The 16049-nt window shown below is 42.1% G+C and overlaps 1 protein-coding gene across 1 annotated transcript in view; it reads right to left on the bottom strand.

The window, feature by feature from the left end:
• The window catches only part of PKHD1L1 (PKHD1 like 1), a 168295-nt gene that overhangs the window by 63367 nt on the left and 88879 nt on the right, over nt 1-16049 (bottom strand). The window contains exons 45-50 of the mRNA XM_065903297.1: nt 15859-15988; nt 14328-14457; nt 8340-8581; nt 6091-6227; nt 2551-3580; nt 643-834 (exon numbers count right to left, since the gene is read on the bottom strand). Of these exons, the coding sequence (XP_065759369.1) occupies nt 643-834; nt 2551-3580; nt 6091-6227; nt 8340-8581; nt 14328-14457; nt 15859-15988 (1861 nt within the window). The remainder of the gene's footprint in view (nt 1-642; nt 835-2550; nt 3581-6090; nt 6228-8339; nt 8582-14327; nt 14458-15858; nt 15989-16049) is intronic.

Here is a 16049-nt window from a genome sequence, read left to right as displayed (position 1 = left end):
GTGTTCCACATATAGTATCTTTACTCAAACGACTCAGTAAATCAACAGCCTCTGGCACCTGGGGTGCAGCCAGGCACCTAGCAGATGCACCCCCATCCTACATCAATCAGCAAAGATAATCAAAATAATTTGCTTTCAGGGGCAGAAACAATGATGTATTTTCACGGTCTTAATCCAAAAGCTATGCCAACTATCCTGCCCTCTGTCACAATATTGGCTATGGTTGCATGCTGCTGAGTTCCTCAGTTGTGTCTGACTCTCTGTGACCTCATGGTGTAGTCTGCCAGGCTCCTCTGTCCATGGGATTCTCCAGGCAAGAATACTGGAGTATCCTCCAGGGGATCTTCCTGACCCAGGGATCAAACCCAGGCCTCCTGCACTGCAGGCAGATTCTTCACCAGGGGAGCCCATGATATTGGGGTGCCTTAATCAGCAGAAGTCATGCTCGTCCACGCATTTACTCAATACTCCTCATAAGTCGTTTTGGGCTGTGTTATTAGTTTCCTGCCTGGCTTCTGACTGATAGCAACATTATTCTTTTTCCAGTGTTCTAAATAAGTGAGTGACAACTCAGGAAGAGGATGATGAAAATTGAAGAAAACATATTTAAATGAGTGGTTCACATGATTACATTCCACTTACCAAAGGAGTCTGACAGAACCACATCCTTTTCAAGCAGGGACCCTGGAGAAGGCTTGTTGAATGCTAGCCGGTGGAAGCTGACCGAGGCGTCACAGACAGACCCGGGGAACCCTATGCTCCACTCTGCTTCTTGAGTGCAGTGAGAAGGGTCCAGCAGAGGGCTGTGTGGGATGACGGTGTGTCCTTTGTGACCTAGGAAATGGACGCAAACAGCACGTTTTATGTCAGAAAACTAAAAAGCCAAACTGTCTACAACATATGCTTACTATGCTCCAGAGTGCCACCAATACAATCGAAAAGTCTTGGCTCATTTTTTTCTTTTTTTGTCATGGAGTAAGGGGCCCTCCTAAAAAGGCTTTACAATGGACTCTGCTCAGGGAGCTTATCATGAACATAGCAGAAATACGGGATGTGAAGAGCCCATGAGAAACACAGTAGGGGATGGGATGGGGAATAAGTAACTTGGTCAAGGACACAAGGAAGGATGTAAATCCAGGCTGTCTGACCATAAAGCCTGGGCTCTCAACAGAGAGTCTGTCAACAAACATTAAGAATCTACGCTGAGGGACATGCCTACTGGTCCAGTGCCTAGGACTGCATGCTCCCAAAGCAGGGGGCCCAGGTTTGATCTGTAGTGAGGGACCTAGATCACCAAATGCCCCAACTAAGAGTTCATATGCCTCAAATAAAGATCCTGTATGTTACAGCTAAGACCTGGCACAATCTAACACATAAATATTTTTAAAAAAAGAGTCTAAGTTGAATTAAGGAATTAAGGTCAATAAAACTCTGTATATTGGGATTATCCAAATGTTCTCCTTCTTAAAGCCACAATTAGAATAGGAAACAAATCAACAACTATAGGTGAGTATTCAGTCTGTTTGACTATTGAGATGAAACTTCTTTCAAAGGCTTTCAAAAATATTTGTTAATATCTGTAGGTTTACTTGTCAGTCATTTCTCTTTTATAAGGTATTATGCAGAATCATACACACACACACATCCTTCCTATCTTATTTAGCCAAATTGTTATTGTTGTTTAGTCGCTAAGTCTTGTCCGACTCTTTTGCTACCCCATGGACTGTAGCCCTCCAGGCTCCTCTGTCCATAGGATTTCCCAGGCAAGAATAATGGAATGGGTTGCCATTTCCTTCTTCAGGGTATCTTCCCAACCCATGGATCGAACTTGTGTCTCCTGCGTTGGCAGGCAGACTCTTTACCACTGAGCCACCAGGGAAGCCAAGTTGTTATCATTAAAATTTTATAAAAATGCTAAATTCTAGAAATCATATTTACAGAAATATCTGAACTTCAGATGGTAGAAAAGTTTAACCTACAAAGAATGTTGAATTTTGTACTAGAGTTCACATATTCTTCAAACCAATTCCAAATTCAGAATTTAGATTGGAAAGAAAAAAGCTAACAGTAGGCCTGTGACTTACTACTTCCCTCTAAAGTACTTGAACAGGATGTATCCAGTCTGTCTACATTGCTTATGTAAATAAACCCGGAATTTATACGTCTATGGGCCTGACTGGCTGGAGAATTTGGGTAGTCATGTAATTAACTGAATAAAAGATAGAGTCATTCTCAGACTGATATGGCTTTCTTTTGTGATCCCTAATTCCATAAATATTGTTTAAAATTTGCTATTAACTCAAAACCAAAGTGCAAATGCTGGGGGAAAAAGGACATACACAGAGGCTGCATCTGATAGCTTTGGACTTCTCCAGAAAAGGATGTGTCATCTGTGACTAGTGCTGACCTACATCTTTAAGTCATTAGGAAAGTTTGGTACCAGGTAAGATTAGTGATTCATTCAAATATGCTATGACAATTCAACTCCATGTTGACAAGAGAAAAATACATTTCCAAAATATTTTGTCAGAAATGAAAATATCACCTTACCTGTAAGTGAACCATCAACATCAATCAGTACCACTTCATGTTCCCATCGAAAGCCAGCCTTGTTCGGTGTGTGAGAATACTGGATGCCAGCGAATTTTGCACTCCACCCTCCACATCTGTGGTTACAAACACCTGTGATGGATGTCACTCCCAAAGCTGCACAGCCGGGACGGTCAAAGTTCATGAAGTGTACGGAAGACACAGTCAATCCTTCACTAAACGGGAGAACCAGGCCTTTTGTCGTGCAAAATGCAGACCCCATCCCCAGTTCATCAAGATGACCAACTATTTTGGCATTTTTAATCAGTGCTCCATTGGTTTCACCCCATCCTCCAACGTAAGGAGCCAGGATCCTCTTTGTTTCAATTCCAGCCTCGTAATTATTTACCATTACAAAGTTATGGAACTGAAGGGCACCTCCGTTGACCCATTCGGCTCCTTTTTGACAATTCCAAGTTGTGAGTGAATGAAATACTGCAGGCAGTGGCACCGAAGAAGTACATGATCCTGTCTGCATGGGGAAATATTCTTCAAAGATCCACAATCCAAACCAACCTTGAGAATGAACAGTGTTGTTAAAGAATTCTCCAAGAGGGACTCTTTTTTGGCAAATGTTTCGGTCATAGGATGGCCCATCAGGGTGGTTGTTCATTCGGTACCAAAAGCCAAAGTGAGTGCCACCAGCAGCCGCGTTGTGCCGTATGGTGTTGTTTGGATTGGTCACCCAAAATGCAGCTGGAGTCACATCGTCATTCAGAAGACTAGTACTCTGACGTACAAACACTGCCAAGTTATATTGCAGGATATTGCCGTGTTCAATGCCGTCTTCTATAAAAAATGCTCCTCCCCTGATATCATATATAATATTCCTCTCGACCAGAAGGTGATGTGTGTTATGGATAGTAATAGCCCTGTTATAGGTCTGGTGAATTGCACAGCCTTTTACATAAGATTTAAACTGTAAATCTCCAAGCAGGTGCCAATGTATTGGATATCGTCCCAACCGGAATGCCTGACCAGCATGGAATATCTGTTAAGCCCAGAAATCACAGCTATTCATTGATACACATAGAGTTTGCCTGGCTCATACTTTCTTGCTTCAAAATAATATCCACTTTCACATTAACTATTATTAATGCATTGATCTCTCCCATATTATTCCTGTTTATCATTTTAAAATGTTCTTTAACCCCCAACCCACCTTGTTTCATTCAATATATTAATATAACAGCCTCTGTGTGCTCATGCTTTTTATCAAATGAATGAATGAATGAAAGCCATCTTCAACTCTTCTGCTTTTCACCTGACTCCGTTATGGAATTTCAGTGTTGAGCAAAACACAATCTCTTAAAATACTTCTTTTTCTCCTTTTAATCCTAACTTAATTATAAGAAATATTTCCTGAATATTTATCAAGTGCCAGATATTGTGCTAAATGTCATACGCATGATCACACTCTTTACTACAGTCCTAGGAAGCAGCCACTCATCATAAGCTTCACTTTATAGATGAAGAAGGTGAAATTTAGAAATGCTGAGGGTCTATTTCATGGTCACAAGGCTCCACTTAAACCCACTGGTCTGATTATAGAGTTGGTGTTCTTATTAACCACTCTGCTATACTTTCAAAGGTCTACAATCCACCGGATGTGAAGGGCCAACTCATGGGAAACAACCTGATGCTGGGAAAGATGCAAGGCAAAAGGAGAAGCGGGCAACAGAGGATCAAATAATTATACAGCACCACTAACTCAATGGACATGAATCTGAGCAAACTCCAGGAGATAGTGAAGGACAGGAGAGCCTGGCATACTGCAGTCCACGGAGTTGCAAAGAGTCAGACACGACTTAGTGACTGAAAAACCAAAATGATCTAATAATCTAAGACAGAAGACACCTCTGTGTGTGTGTATGTGTGTGTATCTGTGAAATATAATCTTATGAGGTTTGGAAATAAAATGTTAGGGCATCCATTTATTTTCATTCTTCATATAAAAATAAAACTTAACTATTACTAATATTTACTATACAGGTCAACCCTGGTAACCTCACTTAGTCCATATCCAGAAGTTACACGTGTGTAACATAACCTAGGAGGAGGAGAGTTTTACCAAATGTAGCCATTGACTCTGCCACCCTTACTACAGTTGGGTGTTCCCAATTTAACAGATTTATGGATTTTACTATCCTTCCTTCCTTCATACCCTCCTTCCTTTTATTGAATACTTGAGAAATACTATGCTAAACCCAGATTATATAGACTGAGATACAGAGGAGCTCCTGATATCTTAGACATAACTTGCATATTTTTCTTTTATTTATGTATTTGTTCAATTTATAGTCAATTAAGAATCTGCTATGTACCAAGCACTGCTCCAGCTACAGAGGAATCAGTAGAAAACTAGAAGGACTGCTTATGTTCTAGAAGAAGAGATTAAATATATATATATATATATATATATATATCTGGAGTTATGAGTTAATAAAGAAAAATAGGCAGCTCTTTAAAACAAAGGTGGTGAGGCACGGCCTCTCTGAAGAGATACATCTGAGAAGAGATCTGACTGAGATGAGTGTGAACACGGAAGTACCTGGCAGAGAAGCACTCTAAGGAAAATGAAGAGCAAGTGGGAAGAACTGAGCTAGGAATGTGCCTGACGTGGTCACCTGATGCAGGGAGGCCTATGTGGCCAGCATGGTGGGAGCCAAGGGCAGTTCACACGAGACAGCAAGGGGCCAGAGTGCGGTCAGATGGTGTGGCTCCTCTGGGAAGAGCGTGGACATTTTGTTTTAAGTGTATTGTGAAGCTACTGAAGAGTTTTGAACACAGTGTGGCAAGATCTGATTCACACTTTAAAGCCTGAACTTTGTCCATGCATCTGTTCTTTATGTCTTTGTCTCCATCGCTGCCCTGCAAACAAGTTCATCAGTACCATCTTTCTAGATTTCATATGCATGCATTAATATATGATATTTGTCTTCCTCTTTCTGACTTACTTCACTCTGGATAATAGGCTCTAGGGAGATGGGAGAGGGGTTCAGGAAGGAGGAGACACATGTATACCTGTGGGTGATTCATGGGGATGTATGGCAGAAACCAACACAATATTGTAAACCAATTATTCTCCAATAAAAAAATCAAAAATAAAAAAGCTGAACTTTGGCTGTGGTGTGGAGATTCTGTTGCAGAAAAGGTGGAGGCAGGAAGACCAGTTAGGAGAAAAGCATAGTAGTCCAGGTGAGAGGTGATGGTGGTTTGGGTTTGGAAACAGGTGGCGTGCTGGAAAAATAATGGATTCAGGACACACTACTTTGGGATAGAATTTGTTAATGAATTTGACATGGGGTGGGTATAAGAAAAAGAGAGAAACAAAATTTTGGCATGATGATATACATGAATAACAGATGTATTGACACTGTTTATTTATATGTCTCTTCTACCAAACATTATTATAAGCAGCATCTGGCAAAAAGCAGGTGCTCAATACAAACTCATTGTATAGATAACTTTGGACAAACCATTAATAATAGTGCCTCTTACCTCCACATATTCAATCCTTCCAGTTACCATGTTAGCACCAGGTATAGGAGCATGAAGCATAATGCAGCCTCCAAACTGGTCACTTCCTATTTCTTCTCCAAACTTTCCTTGGAGACATGTCTGTGTAGCAAATTCACCTTTAAAAATAATTTTTAAGATACAACAAAGGAAAACTGAGTCAAAATTCTCTCGTTATATAAAGACTTCTTTTCACACCTAGTCATATCTTTTTATTTGTATATAATTTTAATCTTATCCTAGGACATAATTGTTTGCATCCACGTTATCCCTCCTCTGCACAGTAAGGAAGGTAAGTGCCTTGTCTTGTTCACCTTCGCATCCCCTAAAGTGCTTACTCTGCTGTCCTGTGCTTAGTCGCTCAGCTGTGTCCGACTCTCTGTGATCCCACTATAGCCTTCCAGGCTCTCCTGTCCATAGAGGACTCGCCAGGCAAGAATACTGGAGTGGGGATGCCCTCTCCAGGGGATCCTCCCAAATCAGCGATCAAACCCAGGTCTCCCGCATTGCAGGCAGATTCTTTACTGTCTGAGCTACCAGAGAAGCCCACAAGTACTTACTTTAGTATCTTTCAAAGATACTAGATAAATATTTGAATGGCTGAATGAATGCTGATAAAGGTATTTTGCTTTATTGTCTCTGAATTTGTTTTTCACAACATTTGGGATTAATGTAGTTGATACAATCTTACACTGGTACAAGATTAGAACATGCATTATTTCACTTAATTCTTACAACAATAGGTTGGCAAAACAGGGAGTATTTTTATATAAAACAGGATGAAACTAGGTTTACAATGGACATAGTGAGATGATGCAGATGAACTGGAATCAGAATGCAGGTCACTTGACATTGAATCCAGTGAGCTTTGTCTTATGCTTCCCACTGAAGAAAAGGCTGTACCTAAGGTGGACCAGTTATTATTCGACTACTTATAGGATTGTAATGGCAGTGGGCTTCCCCGGTGGCTCAGCGGTAAAGAATCTGCCTGCCAATGCAGGAGACACAGGTTTGATCCCCTGGAGAAGGAAATGGCAATCCATTCCAGTATTCTTGCCTGGAGAATCCCATGGACGGGGAGCCTAGCCGGCTGCAGTCCACAGGGTCTCAAAGAGTCGGACACGACTTAGCAATTAACCAACAACAACAACAGTAGTAGTGATCACATAAAATATTTAAAAAGACTTAAATGCACTGTGCTTCCTAGCTTTACACATTTATATAGTTATACATGCTGCAGCTGCTGCTAAGTCGCCTCAGTCGTGTCCGACTCTGTGCGATCCCATAGACGGCAGGCAGCTCACCAGGCTCTGCCGTCCCTGGGATTCTCCAGGCAAGAATACTGGAGCAGGTTGCCATTTCCTTCTCCAATGCATGAAAGTGAAAAGTGAAAGTGAAGTCCCTCAGTCGTGTCTGACTCTTAGCGACCCCATGCTCTGCAGCCTACCAGGCTCCTCCGTCCATGGGATTTTCCAGGCAAGAGTACTGGAGTGGGGTGCCAGTGCCTTCTCCAATACTTATACATAGTTTTATGTAAACATATATACACACATATGTATATGTGCATGTGGGCATGCTAAGTCACTTCAGTCGTGTCCAACTCTTTGCAGTGCTATGGATTGGAGCCTCCCAGGCTCCTTTATCCATGGGATTCTTCAGCAAGAATACTGGAGTAGATTGCCACATCCTCCTCCAGGGGATCTTCCCGACCCAGGGATGGAACCTGCTTTTTCTGCAGCTCCTGCACTGCAGGTGGATTCTTTACTGCTGAGCTACCAGGGAAGTCCATATACATATGTATATATTATATATCTCTGAGAACTATGGTAAGTTAAGGATAGCCATAGAACCAGTCCCAACTATTGACACCTGAGTAGAAGAGACACATATCCCTTCAGGACCAAAGTAACTAACTACTGGTGCTTAACTTCCCAGCCTTCTGATCTCTTGTCTCAGAGACCATGGAAACCCATGTAGGGATGAAGCCTCCATCAACCCAGACCCTGGAAAATTACAGTGATCAGAGCCCTGCTGTTGACTCATACTAGACATATGTAGCATAAATAAGAAATAAACCTTTACCATTTTAACTCACTAAAATTTGGGGCTTATTTATTGCCAGTGCATAACCAAGTCTATTAGTTCTGAACAGGAGCTTATTTTGCCCACAGGGAGTATTTCTGCAATGTCTGGAAACATTTAAGTTGACACACTAAGGCTATTAAAGTTACCTGTGTCAAACCCATCAGGACATGCTGGGATTTTGCTGTTCCACTCCACATTGTCAGATCCTCTTATTAAAATATTTCTTGTAAGAATTCCAATTTCTGCTCTTGCTTCAAAAAGAGTTCCATCAGGGAGGGTGACAGTGATCCCCAAGTGTGTGTAATTCAGTGGATCAGTGAGCGTTATATTCCTGCCATCAGCAGATACAGATGCAATGGTCCTTTTTTCATTTTCTCGTTGGCTGTGTCTGTAAAAATTTTAACCACAAGCTCTCGGAATTAATATAAATTAATACACTATTGTTTTGGTGTATTTGTTTTATTCTATTTTGAAAACTTCATCTATAAAATAGGGGAAAATGTTTATGTCATACAGTATGCTGAAGAGGAATTTGAAGATGGTGTTTTACTCTCTCTAAAGTATTCAAAAGAACAACTCCTTACAGCTTTGAGGATCACACACAGTGGCTCTCAACCAAGGGTGATTTTACCACCCTGGGGACATTTGGCAATGCCTGGACACATTTTTGGTTGTCATAACGCAGTAGGGTGGGAGGTGTTGTGTTGATGTTGGTGTCGGTGGTGTTGGTATTGGTGGTGGTGGTATTGGTGGTGTTGTTGTTGATGGTGTTGGTATTGGTGATGGTGGTGTTCATATTAGTGATGGTGTTGGTGGTGGTGGTATTGGTGGTGGTGGTGTTGGTGGTGTTGGTACTGGTGGTGTTGTTGTTGATGGTGTTGGTATTGGTGTTGGTGTTGGTGGTGTTGGTATTGGTGGTGGTGATGTTGGTATTGGTGGTGGTGTTGGTATTGATGGTGGTGGTGTTGGTGGTGTTGGTACTGGTGGTGGTGGTGTTGATGGTGTTGGTATTGGTGGTGGTGTTGGTGGTGTTGGTATTGTGTTGGTGGTGTTGGTGGTATTGGTGTCAGTGGTGTTGGTATTGGTGGTGGTGGTGTTGGTGGTATTAGTGTCAGTGGTGTTGGTATTGGTGGTGGTGGTGTTGGTATTGGTGGTGGTGGTGTTGGTTGTGTTGGTATTGGTGGTGGTGGTGGTGGTGGTGGTGGTGTTAGTATTGGTGGTGGTGGTGTTAGTATTGGTGGTGGTGGTGTTGGCATTGGTGGTGGTGGTGGTGGTGTTGGTACTGGTGGTATCGGTGGTGGTGGTGTTAGTATTGGTGGTGGTGATGTTAGTATTGGTGGTGGTGGTGTTGGTATTGGTGGTGGTGGTGTTGGCATTGGTGGTGGTGTTGGTGGTGTTGGTACTGGTGGTGGTGGTGGTATCGGTGGTGGTGGTGTTGGTATTGGTGGTGGTGATGTTGGTATTGGTGGTGGTGTTGGTGGTGTTGGTATTGATGGTGGTGGTGTTGGTGGTGTTGGTACTGGTGGTGGTGGTGTTGATGGTGTTGGTATTGGTGGTGGTGTTGGTGGTGTTGGTGGTGTTGGTATTGGTGGTGGTGATGTTGGTATTGGTGGTGGTGTTGGTGGTGTTGGTATTGATGGTGGTGGTGTTGGTACTGGTGGTGGTGGTGTTGATGGTGTTGGTATTGGTGGTGGTGTTTGTGGTGTTGGTATTGGTGGTGGTGGTGTTGGTGGTGTTGGTATTGGTGGTGGTGTTGGTGGTGTTGGTGGTGTTGGTATTGGTGGTGGTGATGTTGGTATTGGTGGTGGTGTTGGTGGTGTTGGTATTGATGGTGGTGGTGTTGGTGGTGTTGGTACTGGTGGTGGTGGTGTTGATGGTGTTGGTATTGGTGGTGGTGTTGGTGGTGTTGGTGGTGTTGGTATTGGTGGTGGTGATGTTGGTATTGGTGGTGGTGTTGGTGGTGTTGGTATTGATGGTGGTGGTGTTGGTGGTGTTGGTACTGGTGGTGGTGGTGTTGATGGTGTTGGTATTGGTGGTGGTGTTGGTGGTGTTGGTGGTGTTGGTATTGGTGGTGATGGTGGTGGTATTGGTGTCAGTGGTGTTGGTATTGGTGTTGGTGGTGTTGGTGGTATTAGTGTCAGTGGTGTTGGTATTGGTGCTGGTGGTGTTGGTATTGGTGGTGGTGGTGTTGGTTGTGTTGGTATTGGTGGTGGTGGTGGTGGTATTGGTGGTGGTGTTAGTATTGGTGGTGGTGGTGTTGGTATTGGTGGTGTTGGTGTTGGTATTGGTGGTGGTGGTGTTGGCATTGGTGGTGGTGTTGGTGGTGTTGGTACTGGTGGTGGTGGTGGTGGTATCAGTGGTGGTGGTGGTGGTATTGGTGGTGGTGGTGTTGGCATTGGTAGTGGTGTTGGTGGTGTTGGTGTTGGTGGTGGTGGTGTTGGCATTGGTGGTGGTGTTGGTGGTGTTGGTACTGGTGGTGGTGGTGGTATCGGTGGTGGTGGTGTTGGTATTGGTGGTGGTGGTGTTGGCATTGGTGGTGGTGTTGGTGGTGTTGGTATTGGTGGTGGTGGTGTTGGCATTGGTGGTGGTGTTGGTGGTGTTGGTACTGGTGGTGGTGGTGGTGGTATCGGTGGTGGTGGTGTTGCTCCTAGTAGGTAGTGGCTGAGGATGTTCCCAAACCTCCTGTGATACACAACAAAGAATGACCCTGTCTAAAACATCAATAGTGCTGAGGTTGGCAAAACCCTTACAGAGGGAGTCCACTGGAGGTTCCAGAGCAGGGAAAAGAAATGACTGAGGTGAGCTCAGGAGGTCTCATTCTACCCATTCCTCCCACACACCCCAAGTTCCAGCAAAAGGACTGGCCAAATCGATAATATACACATTCATGTTCTGAGTTCTTCCAACAAACATTTATTGAGTGTCTAGGAGGATATGACAACCGACTCCAATATTCTTGCCTGGAAATTCCATGGACAGAGGAAATTCTATGAACAGAGGTGGGCTATAGTTCACAGGCTCGCAAAGAGTCAAACACTCCTTAGCCACTGGACAAGAACAAGCCTGTTTTCTAGACTCAGAGTTAAGTACTGGGAGTTGGGTACCAAGCAATGGTGCCCCTAACTTCAGAGAGACACGTGTTTCTACGGCTGATTTTGTGTTTTATCTACTAACGTGTGTGACTGATGCTGTTGACAGAGGTGCCTTTAGGGGAGTTATCAATGTATCTTCCTGACACTGCTTTTTGATTTCTCTCTTCCTTGGCAAATCTTTCTCCTCCTTTAACTACAAGGTCAAATAACAATGTTGCATGTGAACTAGATTGTAAAGCACCTCTCTCAACTTCCCCAGCTCTTCCTCTGGATTCCCGATAAGCACTTCCTGACGCCCCACTAGCACTCACTGTTACCACATTGCAGACCTATCACCCATTTACTTCTTTCTCCTTCCCATAGCTGTCTGCTCCTCTAGATAAGGCACCCGTTGAATCATTCTGTATACTGAGTACCTGTCACAACTCAGTCATAGATGTGACTGGCTGATCAAATCAATGCAGAATAAATTCCTGAGAGAAGAAGGTAAAGGAATGGAACCCAAATAAGAAGATGATGGAATATTCCAGTGTGAGGGACTGGGAGTCTAAATTCAACTGAAAGTAAGGAAAGCTGGTGGAAGAAGCATTTCAAGGGCAGAACCCAAAGAACTTGGTGATGTGCAGGAAGCGAAGACAGCTGATAGTCAGAAGGTTACTAGGAAAAATTTCAAGAAGATGAAAATTAGATTGTAGGGTTTAAGGGAAAAAATGGAAAGTGAGATTGAAATGGAAGAAATGGGCATGGTATTTAAGTGATTCAATAATTGAGAGAGAGAAAGGGAGGGGGAGAGAGGAGGCGTGGAGAGAGACAGAAAAGCTTGATGTTACAAGAGACCAAAGTTAGTTCTTTTCCAAGATGGTAAGTGGATGGAAAGACACAATTCCCAAAGACCCAAGGAAGGAATTAGAGGGGCAGGGGGGAGGGGGAAGTGGAGACTAAGAATGTTTGAATAGGGTCTATCAATAATATTACAAGATCCCTCAGGTGATTTGGACTAACCTCTCCTAATTCTCTTAGATTCAGATGATACAGAGATGATATTTTTAGAAAAGATCTCAAAAGGATTTTTATATGTTTTGGTTTTTAGTCACTAAGTCATCTCCGACTCTTGTGACCCCACGGGCTGTAGCCCGCCAGGCTCCTCTGTCCATGGGATTCTCCAGGCAAGAACACTGAAGTAGGCTGCCGTTTCACCTAAATGCACCTTTCCTTCCTTGGTAATAATATCCACACATATAGCACTAACTTTGAGCCAAGTTCCACTCTGTTTTACACATATTAACTCATTTAATCCCTACAATAACTCTGAGATACATACTAACAGCATTCCAATTTCAATGAAGCACAGAGCGGCAAAATAATATGGCATTAGGCCTGGTAAGTGGTATTACCAGGGGTTGGATATAGGTCAACTAACTTTAGAAGTAGTATTCTTAACCACCTGCTTTGCAAACACTCAAATAGGATTTACAAATGAAATAGTGAACAACTAATTAGATTTGGTGGGAAATTCCTAAATTCTTGTTTATTAAAACTTTGCTTTGTTGTTCAGTCACTCAGTCATGTCTGACTCTTTGCAACCCATAAGTTCTAAACTTACTTTTCTGTCACCTGGAAAAGCTATGAGGACTTCCTATTCTATAAGTAAGCCCTGTCATTTTGCTGCTTTTTAACTTTGCCATTATATCATCCCAAGGGCAGAGAAAAAAAAAAGAGGGTGCTTATAAAGCCAAGTATATATTTAACTCTTCCTAACATCTGCAAGTCTATTTTTAACTTGGAAAGGGACAAATTCAAAATGCCATCTTGAATTTTAATTTTAAATTGAGTCACAATCTTAATACAACTTAGCTGTTTCTTGTCATAAATTACTATTTGTTCCCTGATCCACATAACTATATCCAATTTTGCTATTACATAATTTGAATAATAAAGCAAAAATAAAGCTTCTTTTGCTTTATCTCCCCACCAGAATTCTTGGTGTAGCTATATTAGTTTTGTTCCTTGTATTTCTTATTTGCCAAAATATATAATTAAACAGTAATTAAGGGCCATAAGCAGTTTCATGATAAAATGTCAGACATCAAAGGTCATGTTAATCATTACTTACACTATAATTTCATCCCTATCATTCAATCATTACTAACAATTTTGCTCCATGGGAACCACTGCCAAGACTGTAAGATTAAAAAGACTTAACTAGCTGCTTTCAACTGTGCTCCTTGGTGACCCCAAACAAAGAAGCTCATTTACATTTTTGCATGCATTGATGTACTCAGCTAAAGCTCTCACTCAGAGGTTTTCTTTTTTTTTTTAATTGGAGTATAATTGCTTTCAATGTTGTGTTAATTTCTGCTGTACAATGTGAATCAGCCATAAGTATACATATATCCCCTTCTTCTTGAATCTCTCTCCCACCCTACCCTGATTCCACCCCTCTAGGTCATCACAGAGCAGTGAGGTGAGCTCCCTGGGCTATACAGCTTCCCAGAGCCCGTCTATTTCACACGTGCTCATGTGTATATGTCAGTGCTACCCTCCCAGTTCGGTACACCCTCCATTTCCCCACTGTGTCCACATGTCCATTTCGACGTCTATGTCTCTATTCCTGCCCTGCAAAAAGAAATCATCTGTACCATCTTTCTAGATTCCAAATTCATACACTAATATATGGTATTTGTTTTTCTCTTTCTGACTTACTGTACTCTATATGACATCATTCAGAGGTTTTCAAATACCTTTTAGTAGCAGAATGCTCTTGTCAAATGAAATCTTACGTGGGAACTGAACCATGAAAAATGACTAAATCTTTTATTAGTATATATTTATACTTTTTCTTATGGTAAATTCAATTAAAACTCGCACTGGGGATCAACTCAATGTTAATATCTGACAAATAAATATTTGGCTGTCCCGGCTTCTTTACTTGAGGTTTCAAATTTAAATTAAATGGCTGTGGACCTCCTGAGTCATACCTTTTTTACACAGTTACAAATTTCTATTCTAAGTCAAAATTATCAGATCCAGAAGATACCATACCTGTGTCCTGTGCTTGCAATTACAATCTTATCTCCTGGTTTCCATGTTACTGCTTCTTGTAAAATCAAAGTCCGTTCCCCTGCCTTTGCAGTATGAGCCAAACGAGTCCAGATCACAGGAAGAGGCAGACCTGGAACCAACATACAAACCAGCTGAGAGCTTCCTCAGGTATGTCTTCTGGAATATTAAGAGTTTTATGCATTTTAATCTCCTGGATTGAATAACTTTTTGAGAAGATGCATTTTAACTTAGCATCTTATACCTTTCTCCAAAAAAAAATTTAGAGTACTTGCTTTATAAAAGTAAGTCACATTTGTAATAACATGTATGGGTCTACACATTTTGTAAAAGTCCTTCTGCAATGATATATTTCATGTATGACAATCTCCTTTATATAAACTCAGTATAAATGGCATCATTTTGCTGTTTAGTCCCTCAGTTACGTCCGACTCTCTGAGACCCCATGGACTGTAGCCCACCAGGCTCCTCTGTCCATGGGATTTCCCAGGCAAGAATACTGGAGTGGGTAGCCATTTCCTTCTCCAGAATGGTATGATACTCTTGATAAAAAGGCCAGAGGCATACATTGATAAAATGGGCAAGGCCTATTACCTTTGTCTTTGTTGATAGGAGTTGCTTAAATTGATAATCTGGAGACAAATGAAATGTGTAAATTTCTGAAAATTTTATTAGTGTATATATTTAGCCCAATGCAAGACATATATGGTCAATCAGGTATCATGTTTATATATTATAAACTTATAAAAAAAAGTAGATTATTACAATAAAGAGGGCATCCCAGGTGGCACTAGTGGTAAAGAACCCACCTGCCAATGCAGGAGACATAAGACATGTGGGTTCGATTCCTGGGTTGGGAAGATCTTCTGGAAGAAGGCATGGCAACCCACTCCAGCATTCTTGCCTGGAGAATCCCATGGACAGACGAGCCCAGTGGGCTACAGTCCATAGGGTCACACAGAGTCACACCCGACTGCAGTGACTTAGCCGCACGCACATTACAATAGAGAAGACTTCATTTAAAAAGGTTCACACCATACTTCCTTTAAACAATGCTACCCTGACACCACAAACAGGATTACAATAGCTTTTATTTGCTGATAATTTTCCAGAATATAGTTACAGAAAAGTGCAACTATAAATTTATAGTTGTATGTTAGAAAGAGCCCATTTTAAAATACAAATGGAAGACGTGACAATTTTTGCTTCCAGACTTAATGCTTTTCTATTCAGATAAGATGAATAAAGAAAACAATCAATATGAACTGTCTCAAGTGCCAAATTAGGCAAACAATGTGATGGAAGGGCTTTTCAGGAGTGACCTCGGGTGTGTCTCGGTGCTCTGTAGGGGTTGACCTGGCCTGTGTGAAGGAGGGAAGAGATAAAGGGGGGTAAAGAGAGAATAATACATAAAGACAGGAGAAGCTTGGCAAGGCTGCGTTTAGAGAGTTATCCGGATGATTATCTCTGGCTTCTTGGCTAGTCTCTCCTGGACCAATTCCCTGAGCCATACCATGCAGATCCAGGATTCCTTCCCTCACAGCCAGCGTTTTGGCGCCATATACTGGGAGTTCAGGAGACCTCAGGTGCCCGTGCAAGGTAATGACCGCCCTGTGTTGAAATGGGGCTGCTTCTGTCCCAATCTGCAAGGGATTTCACGAGCATCACTCAGAAAGTTGAAACTCATTAGCCACGATTCTCATC

The sequence above is a fragment of the Muntiacus reevesi genome, chromosome 12 (genome assembly GCF_963930625.1).
Source record: "Muntiacus reevesi chromosome 12, mMunRee1.1, whole genome shotgun sequence".
NCBI lineage: Eukaryota > Metazoa > Chordata > Mammalia > Artiodactyla > Cervidae > Muntiacus > Muntiacus reevesi.
This window is presented reverse-complemented; position numbering and strand designations above follow the sequence as displayed.